This window comes from Columba livia, chromosome 12, assembly GCF_036013475.1.
Source record: "Columba livia isolate bColLiv1 breed racing homer chromosome 12, bColLiv1.pat.W.v2, whole genome shotgun sequence".
Classification (NCBI taxonomy): Eukaryota; Metazoa; Chordata; class Aves; order Columbiformes; family Columbidae; genus Columba; species Columba livia.
Window position 1 is genome coordinate 20,189,376 of NC_088613.1, and position 24,168 is coordinate 20,213,543.

The 24,168-nt window shown below is 53.5% G+C and overlaps 1 protein-coding gene and 1 long non-coding RNA gene across 6 annotated transcripts in view; one reads left to right on the plus strand and one right to left on the minus strand.

Moving 5' to 3' along the window:
* Positions 1-14,488, minus strand: LOC110360980 (uncharacterized). 2 transcript variants are annotated; one of them, XR_010465777.1, is made up of 4 exons: positions 14,108-14,488; positions 9,808-13,875; positions 2,869-9,250; positions 1-1,423 (listed from the first exon to the last, which is right to left on the minus strand). It is a non-coding gene; the product is annotated as an uncharacterized LOC110360980 (long non-coding RNA). The 2 variants fall into 2 exon arrangements; XR_010465776.1 differs by having other exon boundaries at positions 2,869-14,488.
* Positions 14,478-24,168, plus strand: part of TMLHE (trimethyllysine hydroxylase, epsilon) — a 17,676-nt gene continuing 7,985 nt past the window's right edge. The window contains exons 1-7 of one of the 4 annotated variants that reach the window (XM_065028146.1): positions 14,478-14,632; positions 14,856-15,081; positions 16,568-16,690; positions 19,898-20,081; positions 21,687-21,863; positions 22,573-22,852; positions 23,953-24,072. In XM_065028146.1, the coding sequence (XP_064884218.1) occupies positions 16,688-16,690; positions 19,898-20,081; positions 21,687-21,863; positions 22,573-22,852; positions 23,953-24,072 (764 nt within the window). In that variant the 5' untranslated portion in view covers positions 14,478-14,632; positions 14,856-15,081; positions 16,568-16,687. Of the gene's footprint in view, positions 14,713-14,855; positions 15,082-16,567; positions 16,691-19,897; positions 20,082-21,686; positions 21,864-22,572; positions 22,853-23,952; positions 24,073-24,168 lie in introns of all 4 variants that reach the window. The other 3 variants (XM_065028147.1, XM_065028148.1, XM_065028149.1) reach the window with 3 other exon arrangements.

A 24,168-nucleotide genomic window follows, 5' to 3' on the forward strand; every position in this document is an offset into this window, starting at 1 on the left:
TTTATTTATTTTTTTTCCCCATGCCCCATTGTGTATAGCAAATGCCAAGTGTTGGGCAAAGTTCAGGGCACCCCAGTACATCAATGAGCTCCCTGTGCTTCCACAGCAGGTTTTCTTCTACAGAAAACACGTTTGTCCCCGCGAGGTCCCCTACCCAAATCTACGTTGCCCTCCCAGCAGAGAAACCAGAGCGAAGACACAATTAAAGCAGCAAGTGCCACTCAAAATGTGCGACACAGCGACCACGGCCATGAGCCCCTTGGGAACCCAAGCAGGACAGGGAAAGCCAGACGGTGCGTTGGTTGTAGAGATATTGGGGGGTCTGTCAACACAAGCATTTCCTCACCAGGAAACTGTCAACTCCAGCTCCCTGGAAGCACTGGCAGATGCCTGTGCACACATTCTGCCTGAGGTACAAGCTCTGGGAGTTGGGTGCCTCACACCGCACCAGCCAGCCAGCTGCCTGGGACCCTTCCATCCGCAGATGAAGGGTGCAGAGCTGAAGGCTTCTCATTCTCATTAGGAGCAGGCTGGCTTGGTGAGCCAAAGCGGTAGCTCTGTGCAGGGTGCCATGGGTGGGTGATGTGTGTTTTCCAGCCCAAAACCCATTGCTACACCCACCAAGTACCAAAGGGTTTGCACCCTCTGGACCCTGAATGTCCCCAAAAAGCCCATGGAGCACCAGTTCCTCTTGTCAGGTCTGACCCTGCATTCACAGAACATGTGGTTTCATCCAACCTGTGTCTATGTGGCACATTCAACTGCTGCCTTGATGGGGACGTGATGCTCCCACAGCCGTCTCTTCTGTCCCCAAGTCCTCAGGGTCAACTCTCTCCCTGGCTCCTATGCCTTCACGCTCACAGTGATGCTTCTCCACCACGGTGATCTTTTCTAGGAGCAGTCACCAGCTACTATTCCAGATCTTCTTCGGGCTTTCTAGAGGTCCCAGACCAAGCTCTACCACTTGTATCAGGTATCCCTCCTGCAGATGATGAGCCCAGATGTGCTCAGCTCTCCACAGACCAGCTGGCCCATGCACTCAACAGCAGATCTTCCACCTCTTGTCCAAGCCCAGGTGCCTGACCTGAGCATCCTCCCATGCCCAAGTACCTCTCTTCCCACTCCAGACCAAGCCTTCCCCTGCCCCACTGAGCAAAACTCATTCCCCACGGATGGAGGCAGAGGGAAGGGAGGCAGCTCCCCACAATCTCTTTGCCTTCAGCACTTTGAGTTCCCATTTCAATGTCACTTTAACTTGAGTGCACGCGAGCGCAGGGGAGAAAGGCTTGGTATTAAATTGCCAATCTGGTCACATGTTGCCTGGGATTTGGCTGTAGCTAAGCAGCATCACCCCCGCATTCACTTTTTTGGCTGGTGACTCCTCTGCTCGGCGTAAGGCAGAGCCAGCGAAGAATAGGAGAAACTGGAGGGGGAAAGACAAAAAAAATAAGGCGAGTCATTGTGAATGTCAGGAGCTCCTCGGCTGCGGGTGTGACAGCGATCCTCCCCCTCCAAACTCGCTCCGGGTGAGAGCCAAAGAGAGAGGATTTCATTAGGATCTGGTAGCAGGCTATTTTCAGAGCTGACATCCTACCCACAGCTAAAAATAGCTGGTCCCCTCCACGCAAACCAGGGTTTCTTTTCTGTTAAACTTTAATAAACCTCAGCAAGGCTCAGACCTTGCTTTCTCCCCACACTTTGCTCCATTGCTTGCTCCACTCCCTTCCATCATCCCTTTCTTCCCTTTGCCATCCCTCATTTCTTGTTGCCCAGGTGTCCTCTTCCATCTGGTCCTGGCTTGCAGAGACCAGAGAGGAGATGTCACCGCAGCGGGGCTGGGGAAGCAGAGGGCTGGGGTCAACTCCTACCCAAAAGCAGCATCCTGTACACAGACCCAGGATTTTGGGAGGCCAAGAAGGCAGCAAGGGTCTGAGATGCCTCCAGCATCGCTCCAGAGCCCAGCCCCGCTCCTGGATGCACATCAGATCACTCCAAATGGAGGGACCACGTGCTGCACCCTAGGAAGATGCGAAAGTGCAGGCAGAATGGGGACAGAGCCAGCGCAGCTGCAGCCCCCAGGGCATCATCTCCACCAAAGGCACAGAGAACCCGCGGTACATCTCCAGACTGGACCCAGAGGGTCACGGCATGAAGCTGTCCCACCTGTAGAGGCCAGCCCCAGCCCTCAGCCACAGTCACTTCCAAGAGGGCCCTCCTAGAAACATCACCTAGCCTAAAAACCGCATCCCTCCCCTGAGCCCTGGGAGCCACCGCTGCTGCTGGCCCCCCTCTCTGAGGGGCTGCTCACAATTCCCTCCCTTCATTAGCACCGCCACCTCGCAGGTATTTATAGGAGGTATTTATAGCCAGCGCACCTACCCCCTCCTCCCAGCTTTGTTAAAGACAACACAAATTTAACACCTTCCCATGCTCCTCTTGACTCCAGCCCAGCCTGATGGCCCAAAATCCCATGGTTTGGAACATCCAACCTCTGCAGAGACCTTCCTTGCTAGGTGCATGCACCCTCCCTATCCCAGCCCCAAATCTTCCATCTCTCTCCGCTCCTAGCACGGTTCAGCCCCAGCAAGGTCTGCAGCCGATCTGGGCTCTGCTGCTATTAGGATGGAGCAAAGGTTCATCAATAGATGCTTTTTCGGCTTGGCCCAGCTGCCCAAAACAGCCATGAGTGGGTCCATCCCTGCCACCTCAGAGCATCCCTTGCTCTGCCTCTCCAGGCGCCCCAGCACCGCAGGGGCACGGGCCAAGCTGCTGGGGAACATCCTGGCACACCATGGGGACATCCAAGATAATCAGGGCTGGTCTGATCGGCTCAGCCCAGTGCCCGGCAGCACGATGGGGTCCGCTCACCTTCTCCCTCCGCTCTGCGCCAGGCGTGCGCCGGCCCTTCGGAGGCTCTGGCCGCCGGCCAGCCAGCCATTTCCTGGTAATCTAATAGCTGCAGCAGATGAACTCAAAATGCATTTCCTGCCACCGTGCTGTAAAATTTTTATTAATGTAAGGAGAGAACACAGCTCTGGCTCGCGCCGGCCAGGGCCACACCGGGGAGAAGAGCAGTGGGGGCCTCGGCACAGGGGCTGGGGCTGGGGGCCACAGGTATGGCAGCAGTGCCCAGGGGATGCTGCGGGAAGGTGGAGGCACGGGGCTGTGTCCCCCACCCGCAGCATGGGGAAACTGAGGCACAGACAAGGGAAGTGCCTCACATGGTAGTGCCTCACATGGTAGTGCCTCAACTGCCTTCTCAGGCTGAAGGACCACTGCAGGAGGGTTTTGCAAGGTGGGCTCAGCCCACTCTGATTGTTCTCACCAGCCACTCTGTCCTTGAAAGCCACCTGAGACAGGACCGTTGAGCTGCGGGTCCTCCTCCCTTGCGGTCCTTTCCCTGGAGGCACCTGGCTCTGTGAGGATCCCAGCCAGCAAAGACAGCACGGAGGGGATGGAGGCAGGGTGAGAGGAGCTGGTGTGCCCTAGATGGGCACCATGGTGGTAGACCTGCCCCACATTCCTGCCTGCCCTCCATGCAGCAGCTCAGCCACCTCCTGCCTCCCTTCGTGGCCTGGGCTGACCCCTTCCCGGCTGGCACAGTGACGTCCCAGTTAAAATCACCCATTAAGGTGCTCTTGGGTAAGGAGCAGCCTCTAGTGACCAGTAAATAGTGGTCACCAGCTGCTGAGTTTGCCTGAGGAGGGAGCAGGAAAGCTGGCTGGGGAGGAGCGGAGTGCTGGAGCTGGGACACGCGTGCCCTCACGGCTCTATTTAAGCAGCGGTCGCCGTGTCCACACACAATCCACGGCCATCAAGGGCTTTGCGAAGGACCTGCAGGGCCAGCAGCCATCTCAGCATCCCCTCCCCACCCCCTTCAGCATCCACCTCCACACTCACCCCCAGCCCCAACACCCCGACCATGTCACCAACCCAGGGCACCCAGTGGGTGACATCCCTGTGGTGAGGGGGAGCCGGCAGCCCTGGGGCCGCAGAGCTGGAGCCGTTTGCACAGCCTTTTCCCCACTCGGAGCCTGCTTCTTGTGCCAAGGCAGAGCTAAATTGGAAAAACACACACAATGACCTCTTGTGGAATGTAGTATGAATATTTGATAGATCTAATGTAATCATATCCAATCGATACAGGCAGGAATATCTCTCTCCCCCTCCTCCGTGCTCTCACTCTGCCCTGTCCCTTCCTCTCTTTTCCTCTCTCTCCATCGCTCTCTTTCATTAATGCATTCTCCACTTTACATTATTTATTAACTTCCTTCCTTTTTTTTTATTTAGAAAAAATAAATTAAATAACAGTGGTTATGTGGAGGCTCGGACGCTCCTGCCTAAGCGCTTTTGGGCCAGACAAAAACTTTGCTGACCTTCTCTCCCCTCCTTGCCTTCCTCTGCCGAGATGGAGAGGCTCTGCCCCATGGCCATGATCCCCTGACACCCTGTCTCCCACTGACTCACAACACAGCCCGTTTCCCACCTCCCCACCTTCCCACCTCCTCACACCTGCTCTGGTGTGAGCCCCAAAAATCCCCCGGACATGACCCGTTGGACATGGCACAGCAGAAGGTGCTCAAACCCTATAAGGAAGGCCCTGAGGTGCAGGCAACACCTTGGAGGTTGAAGGTCTCCAAGTTGAGCCAGAAAGGTGGCCTGTCGCCACTTCCAGCACAGCAGGGGACAGATTTCCCCTGCTGTCCCTAAACTGAGCCCGTCTGCAGCCAGAGAAGTGGAGAGGGTGATGGTCAGACCCATAGTGAACTGGTGCTCTGCTCCAGGGTCTTGCAAACCCAGCTCATCCATCCTTCACTGTGGTTCCCAGTAGAAGCATCTTCCAAGACAGGTTTCAGGCCCCCACCAGTAACACCCCCCAAAAAAACCCCACATTTCCGCAGTGACTGGAGCTTGTCCGGCTGCAGATCCCACCCACTAGGACTTGGTGTGGTGGGACCCACAACCAGGAGGAAAGGGGGGCTGAGCACACAACAAGGAGGGGTGTTGTTGCCAGGGTTGCACACTGGCACCAATGTGAACCCCAGCACCATGCCCCCCCTCCTCGGCAGCCCCAGAGCTGGTGACAGGGAGCAGCAAAATGCTTAAAACCCCTGAATGAGCTGGGAAAGGGGAGGAGGAAGATACCCATACAGGGCTGAGCACTGCCCCAGCTGTTCCCAAGGCTTCCCTGAGCAGGTGGGCAGGTCCTGGCAGTCCATGGATGATCCCCAGGGATGCTGCTGCTCTGTGCTGTGTCACCAGGGCGGGCTGAGCACAAAGGTTTGCCTGGGTGGGGACAACCACACTGTCTGTCCTTGTGCCAAGCGCCCCTGACACCAAGACCCACCCCCCCAGGGCCACTTATTAGGACAAAGAGACCCTGGGCTTGGAGAGGCACATTCCTCCGCTCCAAGCCAGACCCAAGGGGCCATGGAAAGGCTGGGGCAGGGCCAGGCCCCGCTGCAGGCGGTGGGAAAGTTGGGACGGATGGGGAAAGGGGCTGTGCAGCAGCCAAAGCAGTGGCCTTGGGGTGAAGGGTATCCCTGGGGTGGTGGAGGGAGCAGAGGGGGTGAGGCCAGGGATGTCCCGAGCGGGACAGAGCAGAGGGGGACAGTTAGCAGGCAGCTCTCCGCAGTCATGCTGCCTTCAGTGTGGGCAGAGCTGCCCTTGCTCTGGGACCTCTACGTGTCACCACTCTCGTCTCCTTCCTCAGAGGTGGGTAGCATTGGGCTGACCCTTGCTCAGGGACCACATCCAGCAGAGCTGGACACCTTGCAAGGAGACCACAGTGTTTTGTTGGGCAGTTTGAGCTGCAGAGCTCTGCTCAAGGCGGTGTCCCCTCAGGGTCCCCACAGGCTGGGAAAGGAGCCACAGGCTGAGCCGCCAGTGCAATGGATCAGGCACAGGGATGATGCTTGGGAGCCTGCGCAGGATCCATGAGGCAGAGCTGGGGACATGGGACATGGCTCCTAGTAGGGCTCCAACTCTCAGCTCGGACACACGGAGCCACTGAGGCCCTGGATTAACCGGCTTGGTTTCTGTGTGGCTCCACCTGACTCATCCCACCTTCTCCCACTCACCAATCCCCATCCTCCCCAAATATCTGCTGTGGGGCAGCATCCTGGCACAGGAGGGCAAACTTTGGCTGTGTAAAGGCTCACCTTCCCCATCTCTGTGGAGGGACATGAGACAGCGCAGATGCTGCCCCGTCCCTGCACCAGCACCTGGGGTGTCTGTCCCTCCAGGGACACCCCATTTCCCAGGGTGGGGGTGATGCGAGGCTGGAAGTTTTCCTACAGGGTAATGAGAGGCTGAAGATTTTATTATTTTCCATGAGAGGAGGGTGTGACAGCAGCCTGGGAGAGGACCTGCTGCTCCACAACACACAGGCAATATAGTTCAAAGGAAGGACGTGTCTCTGCCCACACTGGTCCACTCCTCCCTTTCTGGAGGACATTACCAAGAATATGTTTGTGGAAATCAGGAAATTAAGTTGTTTTGTGGTTCCTGACACAGTTTAGCACTTCCGATAGGTGCAACGGCTTATCCTCAGCCTGCAGTAATTTGGGAAGGATTCTTCCTGCTCCCATGCTATGGGAGATGCGGAAGATCCCCAGGGCACAGCCAGAGGAGGAGGTTGGCTGCTGCTCTCCAGGACACCACAATCAAAGCATCTTCGCCTGGGGTCATCACAAGGAGGGTTATGATCCAGCCACACTGTTGGACGTAGCTTCTCCCCCACTGCTGGTGTCCCCAGAAAGCTCAGGGGGATGTGTAGGATTTCAGCTGGGAATGGGCTTGAGAAAATCATGGGGAAAGCACATGGGTCTGTTTGGAGACACCAAAGGACTGCTCATCCCCAACACAGCGAGGGCTGAGGATTTCCTGCTTCCCCACTGAAGGGTTTCCAGAAGGGTCCCATGGGGAACCCGCTTTTCCCCACCACTGGATTTCATGAACCAGGGCTGCTCAGGGCACAGGGGAGGAAGAGCCACCCACATCTCCCAGAAAATCAGACACAGCACTGGCAGGCACCTGGGGGACCGTGGCAGCTCTCCCCAGCCAGCTCCCACATCACCCTCACACCCGGCCTGCAGATGTGACAGCGCTGCCATCATATGTGTCACCTCTGCCTGGCTCGGGCTCGCACTCCCCTCACTGCTGGGTTTTGCTGAACCAGGAAAATCGATAGCAGCTGTCTGCTGATGGCCAGCCTGAGGCGAGGGATCGGCCAGAGGAGAGGCAGGGGCTCAGGGGAGGAGAGGAGACAGAGAAGGAGCAGGAGGACCCCAGGGGCTCAGGGAAAGGCAGCAGAGCTGTGTGGCAGGAGAAGGTTTGGATGGAGAAGACCTGGAAGGATTTGTCTCCCATCCCTGGAGGGTCTGGAGGACTCATCCTGCTGACGCAGCCCCCTCCTCCCAGCCCCCCGGCAGAGACCCGGCTGCCGTAGACACACGGGAATCAACACAGACTCGGCTTTAATGCGAATCGCTTATTGACCCTGCAGAGCCGAGGGCAGAGGAAGATTGAAAGGAGGAAGTGTAGGGAAAGAGCTCCAATTAGCAGCATCAAAGCTATATATTATCCGCTGGAATGAGTGCCTGGGCCAGCAGGCAGCAAGCCAGCGCAGTAGCTGCTGCACCGTATGGTGCTGGGGGTCACCTGGCCTTGTACAGAGCCTGGGGACCCCCCAGAGCATCCCCAGGAAAGAACCCCACACTGGGGACACCATGGAAGGGGCAGGGGACGTTGTGCCGAAGGCTGGGCAGAGAGAGACCCTCCTCCCCAGCCCCTCCTGTCTCCTTGCTGGACTCAGATGCTCACAGTGGTGCTCTGCATCATTCGAGTGACTGTTTTCAGCTTTCCCAGGGCACTGAGATGCTGAAACAAAGGAGGGAATTTACCGGGAGCCCAGGGAAAAACTGTTCCATGGTAGGGGACCAAGAGGCAGATGAGCTGCTGGGATGTGGGGCACAAAGCAGGAGGTTTGGGAGACACCTGCATTGCCTTGGCTGAGAGTTCAAGTGTCCTGAGTGAGGACACCAGCACGATCTGGGTGGTGGGGAGGGACACCCACATTTCCTACTGCCCTTCCCTAAGGAGGCAACACCCAAAGCACCCAAAGGGCATCTTCAGGGTGTCCTGCACTGCGGCAAAGAAAAGACCACTGAAAGCAAACACTCAATTTATAGCAGAGACACAACCTCCTGTTGCCTTCTCGCTCCAGTGTTTTCCACCACACTTCTCCCTGCAGTATCTCCAGCACCTTCCTCTATCCTGCTGGGGTCCCAGGGACCCATCTCCTGAGCCCACCCAAAAGCGTCTCCGACCCCAGGGATCCTGCAGGACGAGGCAAGGTTTCACCTCTCCCAGAGCCACCCCAACATCCCTGGGCAGAGGCTCTTCCCAGAGGAGCTTTGGAAGTTTCCTGAGCTGATCGAGCCCCTTTTGCATATTCCTCTTTCCCTTGAACCACGTCCCTGCCCTCAACAGGGAGTGAGAGGACCACAAAGCCTCCAGCTCCCCCACCCATCGCTCACCCGTGGCACATATTCAATACCTTGTAAATATTTGCCTCTTAGGAGCCACGTTGGGCACATATTCCAGCTCAGAGGGAGACTTTCCAACCTCATGGCTCATGTCAGGAGCTGCGGGATGAGGTCCTGGCTGGTTGCTCAGACCCACACGCATCCCCCCTCCTCTGTCTGGGGTCTGTAATGGCCTTGGACACCACCGAGTGCCCGTGCTTGGGTGGGATCTGCCTGGATGAAGAGGGTGAAGGTCTGTGAGATGAGCGCAGCTCACACCCCAGCCCAGATCCCTTGTGGGCTCTCCCCTTCCACGGTCCCACAGCCAGGGGTGACCCATGGGTCCCAGACACACCGTGGGTCAGGGGCTCAGCAGATGCCACCAGGACAGGGTGGAGGGAACCTGGATGGTGGGGAGATGCTCTTGTTTCAGACATCCCACCAAGAGCTGTCCTGCCAGCTGGTGATGAAGGGGCCTGCCGGAGGTGGAGTGGAGAGAGCGAAGGCAGCTGGCAGTACACAGCCTCCCTGGCCAAGCTAATCGGAGAGAAACCATGATGTAAGGGCGGGGAAGCAAGGTCCCGGCCTTTCCCAGGCTCCGCCGTGCTCCACGATCCGGTTCCCTGCCAGTTTATCAGCCACTGGAGCGTGACCAAGGGAACATCAGCCAGGACAGAACAAACAAACATCTGAGTTTGGGCTTCCTTCCTTCCTTCGAACAACTGGAAAAAAAAAACAGAGAGAGAGAGGGAGGCGGGGGGGGAATTAAATTAAATACCAAATACTGAAACAAGTCAAATAAATAAGCATTTGTGTTTCTATGGGGACGTGATGCATTTTTGGGAGTGGGAGCTTGTCCTCAGGGAGAAGCAATGCTGGAGCAGCGAAGCTGGAGATGGAGGAGCGGCCGTGGGGGCAGCTCAACACTGCGCCCGGCGGGACCCAGCACTTGTCCCTCAGCTCCGACAGCCCTTGGATCAAGCGCTGCACAGGCGGCCGCACGCCGCAGCAGGGGCTTTGCTTCGGTTTTTAGCTCGTTTTCTTAACATGGCTGTGTGCTCCGGGTTTTCCTGCTGGGCTGTGTGCCTCAGGCCTCTTGAAATCACTGACCAACATCACCATAAGAGAGAGATGTCCAGAGGTGACTTTAGTCCTATTAAGTGTCATGAAAGGAGAGAAGTTAAGAGGAGCAGAGAAGCTCAGCCCCTTACTAGACACCAGAAAATCCCCCTGGTCCCTCAGGTCCCAAATGCTCAGCCATGTTTCACCACTTCATTACCTGTTTAGAGGGGAAGTCCTGGTGGACCGAGGTTGTTTTGCTCTTTGTGTTTCATTACAACAGCCTTGCAGCAGGGGTAGGTCAGGACCAGCCAGCTCCAGTCCATGGACTCATCTCTCCTTTGCCTTCTGGATTTTCCTCCAGCCTTGCTGTGCTGTGTCATCCATGATGGGTTTGGTTGGGTTGAGTTGAGACAGGTTGTATCATTCACATTGGGTTGTGTCATTAAGGCTCGGTGGAGTCATTTGTGTTGGGTTGTGTCATTTCACTTCAAATCTTAGAATCACTTAGGCTGGAAAAGACCTTTAGGATTATCAAGTCCAGCCATTAACCCAGCACATCCAAGTCCACCACTAAACCACATTCCTAAGAACCTCATCTCCGCATCTGTTCAGCCCTCCAGGGACGGTGACTCCACCACTGCCCTGGGCAACCTGTTCCAATGCCCCACAGCCCTTTCCAGGAAGAAATTGCTCCCAATATCCAATCTCAACCTCCCCTGGTGCAGTTTGAGGCCATTTCCTCTCATCCTATCACTTCACATTGGGTTGGGTTGTGTCATTCACATTGGGTTGTGTTGGGTCATTTGTGTTGGTTTGGGTTATGTTGGGTCACTCAAGCTGGGTTGAGGTGGGTTTGGTTGCATCACCCGGGTTATCTTGAGCTGTGCTGTTCAGATTTTATTGGGTTGAGTTGGGCCAGACAATGACACTCAGGTTGGGCTGGATGTGCATCAAAATGAAATGGTTCCTACACCCACGCTGACATTTTTCAGAATTTTTATCCTACGAACCATTTCCAGGAATATCATCTATCTGCTCGGCCACCCTTTGTTCTTGCCGCTCTTGGGGAAATTGCTGCATTTCCTGTAAAATGCAAATTCTCTGTCCTGACCTGAGGAAATATCTCCCAATTTTTACCAGGGCAGAAGCCACGTGTAGAGAGAGACCCGCGCGTGGCCTGTGCGTCACAGAAAGCACCACGCAACACCAGCACCGCAACCTCCGAGAAATCCCGTGAGCGGGAAAGAGCCCGATTTCTTGCACGACCCCTCAGAAGGGAACGAGTGAGCCCAGCAGAGGATGCATCTGTAGGATGCGGAGTCACTTTCCTCTACACGCGACGATGACCTCGGTGGTGCTGGGGCTGCCGGCAGGGACTGGCAGGGCCGTTCCCAGGCTGAGGGCTAATTCTGTGTCCCCCAGGCCGGATGCGGTACCTCGTCACCAGCACCCGTTAGGGAAGAGCATTGTGTGGGATGTTGCTTTTTTTAAAAACGGTTTGTGACCCCGGGAGTAGCATGTGAGTGAGAGCCGCTGCTGGAGGAAGAAGCGGAGAAGCGGGGGGCAGAAAATTCCCAGGTCCCAGCTCTCCCTGGGAAATCCCCAGGAGCTCCCAGGCACTCTCTTTCCCAGCACACGAGATCCCCCGTGCCGGGGACAAGCAGCAGGTGCCTGTCAGAAGCACCGGGCACTTGGGGGAACCAGCAGCTGGCAAATGCAGCTCCTAGGGGGCTGGGGCTGCGGCACCGCCTGCCCCACAACCAGGGGATGGGTGACAGGCACTGCCCGAGCATGAGGAGATGGGACCACCCACCACCCATAGCCACTGCCTCCCCTCGGGAGCTGACACCAGGGCACACTCGCACCCTGGCAGCCCAGGAAGGGCCTGTGACAAATTCTCATGGAGGCTGAGATGCCTCTGCTGTGAGCTCATGAAGTGACTAACTTGTTTATATCCCCTGGGAGCTGGACTGAGTTTTTGGGAAGCAGCAGATCCCCCTCAGCTCCTCTGCCTGTTCCAGGCACCACCCCCATCCCTTTCCTGAAAAACACTCTTGGAAAATAGAAAGCTGCAGTGACGCGGCACCACGTCCCCTCGCTGCAATCACAGCAAGTGGCTGACCTGCCTCCTGCCAGTCCAGTGCACCCAGGAGCGTGACAGCAGGTAGACTGGAAGGACTCAAAAGGCCTGAATTTTCACAAAGAATCCCAGAATGTCAGGAGTTGGAAGGGCCCTGGAAACTCATCCAGTGCAATCCCCCCATGGAGCAGGAACACCCAGATGAGGTTACACAGGAAGGTGTCCAGGCGGGTTGGAATGTCTGCAGAGAAGGAGACTCCACAACCTCCCTGGGCAGCCTGGGCCAGTGTTCTGTCACCCTCACTGAGAAGAAATTTCTTCTCAAATTTAAGTGGAACCTCTTGCGTTCCACTTTGCACCTGTTGCCCCTTGTCCTATTGCTGGTTGTCACCGAGACGAGCCTGGCTCCATCCTCCTCCTGACACTCACCCTTTATATATCTGTAAACATTAATGAGGTCACCCCTCAGTCTCCTCCAACCTGAAGAGCCCCAGCTCCCTCAGCCTTTCCTCACACGGGAGATGCTCCACTCCCTTCAGCATCTTGGTGGCTGCGCTGGACTCTCTCCAGCAGTTCCCTGTCCTGCTGGAACTGAGGGGCCACAACTGGACACAAGATTCCAGATGTGGAATTTGGAAAACTGAGCATGGAAAATATGGCACGGCATATATACCACACTAGGGAAAAGCGCTGTGTGCTTTGTTGGGAGGATTTGTCCACCCCAGTACCAGGAGGCACAACTGAGACTCATCCTGCCCCAACTCCAGCATGAGACAGTGCAGCCACCTGCCAGGGCTGTGGCCCTGTCCCTGAGAGACCCACACCTGCAGCACCTCTGAGGACACCAGGGCTCAGCACCGCTCAGAAGATGCCTCATGTGCTGGGCAGCAGCTGGGTTAGCTCACTTCAGGAGGTTCTGCCATCCCCAGAGCTTGTCCTCAGCTGACAGGGACATCCTGGTACACCCTACAGGCCAGAGACCTCAGACCCACTGCAGAAGAAACTGGGTCTGCAGGGGCTTCTCGTCAGCACCACCAATCAGGCAGGGTCAACTGCTGAGCAGACAATGAGGGGGGTGCAGGGGGAGGGCGCTCCACTCCTCTGCAGAAACAGAAATGTCATGTGTAAGCACATGACTGACCAGTTAAAGCTGCCCGTGTGTAACGAAACTTCAGAGCTCCAGTGCCACCATGTGTCCTGTATCCTCACCCCGCCTTCCAGCCGCATGTCCCCAGGTTCCAGTACATGTTGGGGAATTACCTGTTGGAGAGCAGTGTAGGGGAAAGGGACCTGGGGGCCCTGGGGACAGCAGGGTGACCATGAGCCAGCACTGGGCCCTTGTGGCCAGGAAGCCAATGGTACCTGGGGTGGGTTAGAAGGGGGTGGTCAGTAGGTCAGAGAGGTTCTCCTGCCCCTCTGCTCTGCCCTGGGGAGACCACACCTGGAATATTGTGTCCAGTTGTGGCCCCTCAGTTCCAGCAGGACAGGGAACTGCTGGAGAGAGTCCAGCGCAGCCACCAAGATGCTGAAGGGAGTGGAGCATCTCCCGTGTGAGGAAAGGCTGAGGGAGCTGGGGCTCTGGAGCTGGACAAGAGGAGACTGAGGGGGGACTCATTCATGGGGATCAATATGGAAAGGGGGAGTGTCATGAGGATGGAGCCAGGCTCTTCTGGTGACAACCAGTGACAGGACAAGGGGCAATGGGTGCAAACTGGAACACAGGAGGTTCCACTTCAATTTGAGAAGAAACTTGTTCCCAGTGAGGGTGGCAGAGCCTGGCCCAGGCTGCCCAGGGAGGTTGTGGAGTCTCCTTCTGTGCAGACATTCCAACCCGCCTGGACACCTTCCTGTGTAACCTCATCTGGGTGTTCCTGCTCCATGGGGGGATTGCACTGGATGAGCTTTCCAGGGCCCTTCAACTCCTGACATTCTGGGATTCTGTCCCTGGGATTCCATCCCCAGTGCCGCCAGCACGCTCCCGCTTTTGGATCCCTCTGGATCTGTGTCCAAACACAACTCGGTCCCACCATCCTGCCCTGAAGACACTTCGTGTTGAAGAGGATCCCGTAGCGTCCGTGCCAGGAGCTGCTGGCCAGGGAACCCCGCGGTGTCCCCAGCGGTTCCGGCTGCGCGATGCCCCCAGGAACACAGCCCGAGAGGTGCGGGCTCCATCGGGCGAACCCTCTGCTCGCCTGGTTCCGCCGCCTTTAGATGAAAATCAGCATTTTATACCGCAGAAGGTCGCGTCTGCCCGCGCACGGCCCTGCTCCCGGTCCCGCTCCCGGTCCCGCAACCACCAGCACCACAGCCCTCCCGCCGCCGGCCCAGAGCGCATGCGCCGCCTTCTCGCAGTACCACCCCCGCCCCCCCAACCACGCCCCGCGGCGTTCTAGGCTACGGAGGGCCTCTCTATGGTATTCCCCCGGAATGCTCTTACGATTACAGCCGTAAAGCTCCACTTCGCGTTCCTAGTAGCGCCGCTCATCGTCTGCCCCCCGGAGACAGGCTCTATGCGCGGAGGCTCTTCGCCGCCTCCGCGCTCTGGGGACACCCAGGTCCTTATGCTGCGTGTGGCGCTCTAGCTGCCTCCTCAGATCTCTATGGTGCGTGCGGCGCTCTATCCGAGGGCCTCCCAGCTCTTTATCCCCGCTGGGTTGGTGCTTGGTGGTGTTTTCTGCCGCCGCCCAGTGCGGGCCGCCCTTTGCCCCGCTCCCGTAGAGGCGGTGCTGTTCCAGTCCGTGCTACCGTCTCGGACTACTCATCCCTTACCACCTCTATGGCTGCAGACGCTCTACCCCGCGGGTCGCTCTCTATGGCGGGCGGCGCTCGGTGCTGCAGCCCCGCCCCGGGGCGGCCCCGCTCCCGGCCCGGCCCGGCCCCGCCGCAGCCCCGCGGGTTTGGGGCCCGGTGAAGCTGCTCGGGAGGAGCCGGGGCGGGTCCGAGCTTCGGGAGAGCTGCGGAGGTGGGTCGGGGGCGGGGTGGGGGATCCCGGTCCCCTCAGCTCCCGGGGCGGCTGGAGCGGCCGGACCCTGCGCTCCCCGGGTATGTCGTCCCAAAAGAGCCCGCCGGGCTGCGGGCAGTGCCGGGGCTGCTCTTGGGCCGCCTCCGCTGAGGAACCAGGAGCTGCAAGTGCAGTTTGTAACGTGGTTTTTTTTTGTTGTTTTTCTTTTTGTTTTCTTTAAAAGGTCAGCGAGACCCCGATTTCAGAGCCTTTGGTTCCTCGGGCAGCACCGGCTTCCTGAAGCACGACCAGCAGTAAATGTGTGAAAGGTTCCGAGCGGCGTTTTTGGCCCGGGCAGGACGGCAGAGCCGTGGTCACAATCCCGACCCTTTGTCACTTGATCGGCGTCCCGGGCCCGTCTGAAGCCTCGTTCCGCCTTTTCCCCCGTCTCAGCCTCATCCTTGTCCCAGGTAACGCTGACTGACCCCGAGTCCAGACGGGGAGTGAGACACCACATCGCTCAGTCTATGGGTGGCAGAGCTGTTTTCTCTCCCTGAAAAAAAGCAACTCCCCCCTGCCTGGGAGAGCTGCCTGGTACCTTTCTGCCATGGTAGGACCCAGAGCCGCTGAACGAAGTGGTTTAATAATAGGACTTTACTGCAATAAGAATCCCCACGGGGGATATACCACGAGGGTTGGTTGTTTTGCTTTGCTGGGGTGGGGAAGAATTAGAGCTTGTTTCTGTTAAGCTGTGCAGCCTGACAAAGCTTGGCTTGAGACAGATGAAGGAACTGCAAACAGGAGATGGCAATAAGGTTATGGGAAGCAGGGTCTGGAGTCAGGTGGTTGGTGTTAAACATGGGGTGAGCAGATAATTACCTTTACTTCTAGATATAAAATGAAGTAGCTGTGAAGCTGGCAGTGTCTGGGATGTCTTTATTAGCTTCTTAATTTAATTGAAATCCCTCGTGGGGAAGGGCTGGAAGGCGAATCTGATTCCTGACAGCTGAGATCTAATATAGCTGTCTGCTATGGTGCAGTCTGCAGGGGGGCAGGAGCCTCTCTCAGCGGGGGAACAGCCAATTTGCCTTTGTTTCTTCTGTAATTAATAGGTAAGCGAGGTCAGCTCGGGCTGTTAAACCTTTAACTCTGCTGGCAGTGGAGTGTCTGTGCCTCAGAGGTGGCCGCCATGGGGGTTTGTCACCTGGGTTAGTGTTCTTGGCTCTCTGGTCCTGCACAGCCCTCTCGAGGCAGCAGTTCTATCTCAGCCTTCGCAGCGCTTTGCTTTTCATCCACGTTCGCTTCGCTCCAGCAGTGGCATGGAGTGGCGTTTGGGTATGTCTTCCAAAACAGATGGAAATGTCAGATTAAATGAGCTGTGTGTGGCCTGTCTGAGATTTGCAGATGGAGTATTTCTCAGGCTGCCTTGAAAAACAATTTCTTTTCTCTCTCTTTGTTTTTTGTTTTTTTTTTTTAAGTGTAAGGCCTGTTGTGCTCCTGAAATTTTCCTCTCCCTTATGGATCAGAAACCTTTGCTTTAGCCAAATGCTCCTAGCAATGAAAAAGGATGCGTGAGTGTCAGCAATGTTTGGAAATTAATGAAAAACACATGGTTGTTTTTTTCAGTGCTAAATAACCTTGAAAAACAGGCTGGACATGCTCACACAGAGCAATGAAACAGGTCTGCTCCCAGCCCCAACAGACAGGGCATTAGAGCAGCTTCCCTAATTCCAGCAGCCCAGGTCACCCTGTTCCTGGAAGATTTTGGCTAAAAGTTGGCTAAACACCAGAGATTTGTGTGGTTTCTCTTTCCATCTATGTTTTTATTGCTGAAACTGCTTGATTACTTATTTTTCCAGCGCAGTATTTTTCTTTGCTCAAAATGTGGATTGTGGCTTTTTATCCAAGAGCTTAAAACCCATTATTGGTGACTTTAAATGCTTCTTGTGTCTGCAGTGTGACCAACTGCTGAAGGGCCAGGCGGGAAGTCTCCTGGACAGATGAGCCACTCCTGAGGCCCCTCTTCCTTCCTCCTCCTTTCACAGCCTGTCTCTCATCTTTTCTCTCAAGAGACTTATGGTAATTCCTCAAATGACAATATATTTGTGTTTTCTGCATTTCCCTCCCACACCTGCAGCTCTGCTCCTCCTGTTTCACCCCGTCACTTCTAGTGTGTTCTAGTTCTGTGTGTGCTCCTGTTTTTCATCCACCACGTGGATTCTTGGACAGAACAAGCCACACAGGAAAAAATATTCACATCTACTGTCTGTGTGGGGTTTTGTCTTGTTTTGGAAGAGTTGGTAACTGAATATCTTTCCTTTCCTAAAGTCCGCTTGTGTTTACGTGCAGGGTAGTTTAATGTTTTCTTCCTCCTGCCCTTTTTTGTTTGAATTTCAAGGGAAAGTTTGTCTTGAAATCTCTCAGCTGCTGCGTTTCACTTCTGCCCAGGTGAGCTGCATGTGGGCTGGACAGCATCAAGATGAGAAGCATAGAAGTGAGGTCAAGAGGAGGGCTGAGGGAAACAGCTGTTCACAGAACTAATTCCAGCCAGGAGAGAGCTGTTGGCTGCTATTAAACAAATGCAAAATGTACATCCTCTCTAATCATATAGACTTTTTTTGTTTTCAACTCTTCTTAGTTTTAGTATGTCTTGGAAAGATTTAATTTCAGGCTTCTTTGGGAGCTCTTTGTGGTGTCTGCTTCCAGCAAGAACAGCAGAGAAGCAAGAGGTCTCATTGATTAGATTAAATATCTGGGCCACTTACCATTACCTGTGTTTATTCTCTGGTGAGTTTTGATATTGGAAGAGGACGAGATAAGAGGAATCGTGCGCAGAAAGAGATAACTATGGCTGGAGCTGCCCCAGGCAGAGGCCACCTCTAAATGGGTTTGTAGATGAGCTTTTCCTATCAGTTTTGGGCCCTGTGTGAGGAGATAGCAGGAATGTACAAACAGCCTTGCTGCTTTTCCCCTCATGCTGGGTTAGTGGAGATCCTTGATATCCAAAAGCCAAGCTGGACAGAGTCTTCCCTCCTGTGTGTCTTTCTCAAAGAACAGTCTTCAGCTTTTTAAGTTGTAATGCTTGGTTCAGAGCGTTAATAGTTTCTTTAAGCCTTGTAAAGCCAGTAAATATCATAGTGAACTCCTGGTTTTCTATAGCTGCAGATTTTCTTTGCTTATTTGTTAAGTTTTCATATCAAATTTGGCTAATTCTTTTTTCCTATACTGATATTGAAAGCTTGGGGTGGAGGTGAAGCATTAGCCCAGACTTTAGCAGTGGCATTTCAACAAAACCTGACATTCTGGCTGGAGACCACCGAAGGGCACAGTGAGCATTCATAAGTGTCCTCAGCCGCCTGGCAACTCTGGCTGTGTAAGTTCTCTAGTGCCCCAGTTTTTCTGTCTGTAGTGAGAATGCTGGAGTCTTTCAAGATGTTGCAGCTCCGTCAGCACCTATAAAGAGTTTCCTGGGCTTTGCAGCGGTGTTTGAAGCGCAAGGTCAGATCTTGGTCACTGCAGGTGTCAGGCGGTGGGTAAGGAGCTCCCAGTGCTTCCCCTCCTGCTCTGTGGAGTAAAATATTGGCTTCTGATCTGGAAGCAGCTGACGTTCAGGACAGCCTGATCGCCTGCAGATTGCTAAGGAGCGAGTATTGCGTTTTAGCAGCCGCTGAAATTTTTTGTGGTGCTAAAGCCATCAGTGACTTGTGCACAGGCCACGAACCTTGCAAGACTCGATGGCTGGAAAGTGTGCTTCTGAATTTCAAACTGTGTCCTCTTTATAAAAATGCTTCCACTTCTTTTTGTTCCCTAGAGCTGGCTGGCTGTATTTTCCTTTTTTCTGCATAGCAAGTTGTTGTCTGGGAATATGGCACCTGTTGATTTTGTTGTCATTACCAACTTTTGAGATCTCTGCACTGAGTCAACTATGAAGTGTAGAAGCAGGCTTGGACAGCCAAAGCATCAGTGCCTGTACTTTCCAGATAAGAAAACAGAGGAAAATCAGAAGTCTAGGATAAGAAATGCTCTCAGAGTCTATGTCTTATCCAGTGATACTGTATCTTTATGCACTTCAGACCAAAGCACTGTTAAAATTCTGCTGGGTTTAGACCCGACCTCCAGAAATTAATAACCATGACAGGGTGTTGCTTCACTTCTTAAAACTTGTAGTGGTTTAGCCCTTGCTCTTCGTGGTGAAGAGTTGTTACAAATCTCCCTCCGAGAAATCACCTTTTAATCTCTAGCCTAAAATTAACTACAGTTGGTTTCTCTTCATGCCAGCTGTGTCCTTCAGCAGAACCAGACATCTTCCTCCTCCTCGTTGTTTTTCATGCTTTTTCTAGAACTGACCTAATTACTGAATTTCTCTAGTTCTTGCTTCTCTAACCAAGGTCACTTTTCTCTTCGTCACTGATCCTTGTAGTTCCGCCCAGGAATGATGAATTCAAAGTGGGAAGGACGATGCCTGCAGCAGATGAAGCTTTGCTGGGATTTTGCACAAGACCACTGAACGCACAGCCTTCTCTTCTGGAATTGCTGATAAGCCCTAGGATCTCATTTTGTTTCTTCTTCGGACTATTTTCTGCTGTGCTTTGTGGTGGTCACAAAATAAGACACCATTGTCTCTGCTCCTTCTGTTTCCAGCTGATGTGCGTGGAGTGGATTAGCTTGTTTGTTTAAAAAATTCATTGACCACCTAAAGGTTAATTCCCCGTTGCTTCCATTAAACGCAGTTTTTGAGGGCAGCCAGTCTTCATACGCAACTTCGTGCTCTTTCTCTGAGATATTGGTGATATCTGTGAAAGTAACTACTGCAGCTGGCCCGAACAAGGGGTGAAGCACCCAATTCTGAGGGGATCGCTGCATCCTCTGTGTTGTTAACAATATGTGTGGATTCTAGATGCTGGAAGCAGTTTGGCAGTGGGCCTGGTTGCATTGGCCCTGGGAGGATGCAAAAGTGATGCTGGTACTTGGACGTGGCAGTGAAGGTGTTTAGTATGAGACTCCAAACTCTGCATTTAGTTATTTTGCTTGTCCAGATGCTGCCTGGGACATTGGTGACTCTCCTCTCTGGTCAGGCTGCCAGGTATCATGACCACTTCTTTTCTTCCTTCTCAGTGGACTAGTTCTCACTTGCCTCTTTTGTTAGTAAGCTATAATTGCAGGGATTGAGACCAGCTCTCCCAGAAGCGCTTATAGTGCCTGGCGTACGAGTGCAGAGCTCGGAACTGGGATGTGATGTGGTAGCACAGCCCAGTCACCTTGTTCTCTCCTCTCTCTCTCCCAAAGCTCGGGATGTGGTACAGGAGGCTGCCCCGGCTGTTCGTGGTGCCGCATCGGCCGACTGGGAGCACCAGCCCTCGCCTGCCGTGGCTGCCCCGTGACAGGACCGTCCCCGCTGCTGCCCCTCGCTGGCATCACACGGTCCCGGAGTCCCTGAAGTGTGCCTGGCAGTTACACGGTGATCACCTAGGTGGGTATTTTGAGTGCATTTATACCTGCTTTGGGGTCTGTTTGGGGAGAGGAGCGAGATTTTTCTTGACCTTGTCCCCTGGAAGTGTTTTGTTTTGTTTTGTTCTTTTCCACCCCCTGCCTTGTGAAATGGCCTGTTAGAGGGATGCGTGCTGGAGTCTGTGTTTCATGCTCCTTTTGGGAATTCCTAAAGGCACGTTGGAGGGTGTTTGTCTGCTAGTGCCAAGACTTTAATGATAACCAAGGCAATGCTAAATCAGAAATCAAGGGATTCTTGAGCAAGAACTGCATCTAAGCCTTGCCCTGTCACTCGCTTATTTTCTCTGTAATGCTCAGGGCTCTGAGTGGCAGGCGGGATGGCTGGTTTGGTGTTTGCCCAGCTCTTTTTGCCTCCACTTGTGCAGGTTTTCCTTAAAACTGATGTGTGAAACACAGTTGTTGAGGCAGGTTTGCAAGCAGCCTGTGTGGCTGGATGGCAGGAGCAGCAGGGGGAACAAAAGCCTTTTTGATGCAAATTGTACCTCACTGAGAGACTGCTTGAAAAAAAAGGAAGGAGAGCGTGTCTTAATGTGAGGTAATACAGCAAGCCAGTTATAAATGCTGTCTGACACTGATTTTTGTCATTTTGGAGGTGACTTGGCAAGGGATTGGTATTCTGAGTCATTTGGAAGCAAAGGGACTTGCTCAGTACTTCATCCAACACAGCAGCCCCAAGAAAGGATATTGTTGTTCTCACACTCCAAAGTGACCTTGGATACTCTGTTTTCAAAACTGAGTAGAGCTAGAGCAGGAGGAGCAATCCTGACCCCTTTCTGAGGGGCTTTGAGTGTCCCTTAGCTGTCTCAGGGTAGAACAAGGAGGAGAGGCTTTATTGTCGTTCTCCATGGATGTCAAAACTCTGTATCAAGGTCTTGATCATAGAATCACAGAGCAGTTTGCGTTGAAGACACCCTCAAAGCTCATCCAGTGCCCCCCCTGCCATGAGCAGGGACATCTTCACAGCTCAGGTTGCTCAGAGCCCGTCCAGCCTGGCCGGGGATGTCTCCAGGGATGGTTCATCCACCACCTCTCTGGCCAACCTGGGCCAGGCTCTCACCACCCTCAGGGGCAACAATTTCTTCCTAATATCTAGCCTAAATCTCCCCTCTTTTAGTTTAAAACCATCACCCCTTGTTGTCTGTAGTGTTTGTGTAGTTTGGATGTTGGTGTGATTATTTGGTTGACTCTTCCCTGTATTTCTGTGCTGGGGTCTACAACGATGTTACACACAGCAGCTGCTGTGCTGCTCTGAATTGAGTACTTGTGGAAGAGAGATGATTGAGGTAAGTATGCTTGTCACCTGTGCCTCTCCCTGTCGCAGGACAATGTTGCCTGCAGACGTGGTAAGAAGGGAGATCACTGACAGCCAGGCCTCCTAAGAAGATATTCTGCCTCATCTTTATCATCTGACAAGCTATTTTAATTTACGTAAAGAGGCGCTAAGTCTGACAGCCTTGCATCCCCTATAAGTGAGATCATAACTTGTGGGCTCAACGTTTCACTTCTTGGCTTTGTTTTTTCTCGCTGTTCACACCAACACATCTTCTGAGCCTGTCGGTCTTTGCAGAGCTCAGGTATGCGAACACCCTGATGCGTTTCGATTTCGTCTGGCTGCGGGACCACTGCCGCTCGGCTTCCTGCTACAATGCCAAGACCAACCAGCGCAGCCTGGACACAGCCAGCGTGGACCTGGGGATCAAACCCAAGGCTGTCCGAGTGGATGAGTCTACGCTCTTCCTCACATGTAAGTAGCAAAGTGATTGTGCTCTGTACAGACCATCAGTCCTGCTTGGAGGGAGCCTTTTAGTTTTGCTGGGAGAGGGCGGCCCTATCTCTAACTCAGTAGCTGTTTTGGGAAGAGATTTAGCTGTAAGCAGACTTTAAGCACTGCTCTTCTGAGCAGTCTGTTACTGTAAACATGCCTCAGTCTTAAATTTGTGTCTGTTTTTCCTCCCCCTCTTCCCCAGCCTTTTTTGGGTAGAGATGTGTTTATCTTCAGTGTCTGGGTAAGGTAGGTAGCGAACAGATTGGTCAAGACATGGTTGATTTTCTTTTCCTTACCCTGTCCTCTTTGAGCTGGTATCCCTGATCAGAATTCACATGTTCTGTCCTTTCTGGTCAGCTTCCTGGCTGCTTTCTTCCTTTTGTTGTCGCTCACCTTCACTTATGTGCTTGTCTTCAGTGCTTTACTTCTTGGAGTCCTGTCAATAGAAAACCAAACCACTGAAGTTGAAACACTTAGCTCAGAATTTGGAGTTGTCGCAGCAACAACAATGCTTTTAGGACTTTTGGCCTTAGGCAGGTGATATTTTGGATGGCATCAGGGTGCAAAGAGTCTGTCACAGACAAAACTAAAAAGGTGAGGACTGTCCTAGAGCCATGGTTGCGCTCTACCACGATCTTGGGCTGTTCGGTGCGGTTGTGGTGACTGTGACTCTTCTCCCTTGTCGAAGGGCCGGACGGGCACGTGACACGTTATGGGCTGGAGTGGCTGGTGAAGAACAGCTACGAGGGGCAGAAGCAGCAGGTCATGCACCCACGGATTCTCTGGAACGCAGAAATCTACCGCCAGGCCCAAGTTCCTTCTGTTGACTGCCAGAGCTTCCTGGAGACAGACGAGGGGCTGAAGGAGTTCCTGCAAAACTTCTTGTTATACGGGATTGCTTTTGTAGAGAACGTCACTCCCACCAAAGAGGACACAGAAATCTTAGCGGAAAGGATCAGCTTAATCAGGTAACGAGGGCTGCCCTGGGAAGGCCACTGACAGCTTTGTAGAGGAGCCTTGAAGGTTAGGCTGTTATTTTCTTTTTCTTTGGAAAGGTGCTGCCCTCCTATCCTGTGTATTGTTCAGAGTGGCCTGGTTTGCAAACAAAAGGTCTGGATCTTCTACAGCCTCAACAGAGATGCAGTGTTGCACTGGGGGATCTGAGCTCTTTTAGGGGAGAGGCTGGAGTCTCTGGGTTATGGAGCTGCCTCGGGAGCATGTGATGACTTTTGTGACAGTGGGACAGCACACAGAGGAGTGACTGAAGGAAGGAGCCTGTCTGGGAAGAGGAGAGCTTTGCAAGGAGAGACATTTCCTGTTATGACTTGAAAGGTTAGGGGGGCAGCCCTGGCCATGGGAGCCAGGGAGATCAAAAACAATTTGTAGCTCTTGCTAAAGAAAAATATTGAGGAATGTTTTTTCTTTGTTTGTGTAAAACACACCAAGAGCTGGGGTTTGAGTTTCAGGTTTTATCCAAGCTGCAGAAACGGTTTAGCTTGCTTTGTGCAGTTGGAAGAGGAGGGATTTCTTTTAATCAATAGTCACTCCAAATAGAAATGAAGGGCTCCAAGGAATATCCAGCTCACTTTTTCTCCAGGTACCTTCACCCTGTGTACCATTTGTCTTTGTCTTCTGTCTGTTCCCTTCTATGCACATTGTAGCAGGAGGTGGGTGAAAAAGCAGGATCCTGAGAACAAAAAATGGGATGATTAGGCAGCCCTGTGGTGGGTACAAGCAAGGGCTTCACACTGGCAACTCTTCATGTCGCTCAGTGGCTTCCTTGATTTGACTGGAGCTGGTGTTTGGTGTGGAAAGATGATCTTGTATTTGTAGAGAGGAAGCAAGACTCATTGCCATCAGTGTGCTTGGGGAGCAAAAAGAGAAATTTAATACTGGAGGACGCGTAAGATGTGCCTTCTCTTGACAATGTGGATTTTGTTAAGTTGTCCTGTTTAAATTTACTCTGTACATAGGATGGAGGGGAGTATCCTCAAATGGCAGAGAGGATCCGCTTTCCTGCCAGCTGATCCCTGCAGTACTTTGTGATAACCACTCGCCTCTTTTGCAGGGAAACCATTTATGGCAGAATGTGGTATTTCACCTCCGACTTTTCTCGGGGAGACACTGCCTACACCAAGCTGGCTCTGGATCGTCACACAGACACAACGTACTTCCAGGAGCCCTGTGGGTGAGTGTTTTTGCTGGGTCACAGACACACGTGCGGAAGGCAGGAGGAATTCACAGTGATACAGTTACTAGCAGTACAGCTTCATTGTTTCCAGTG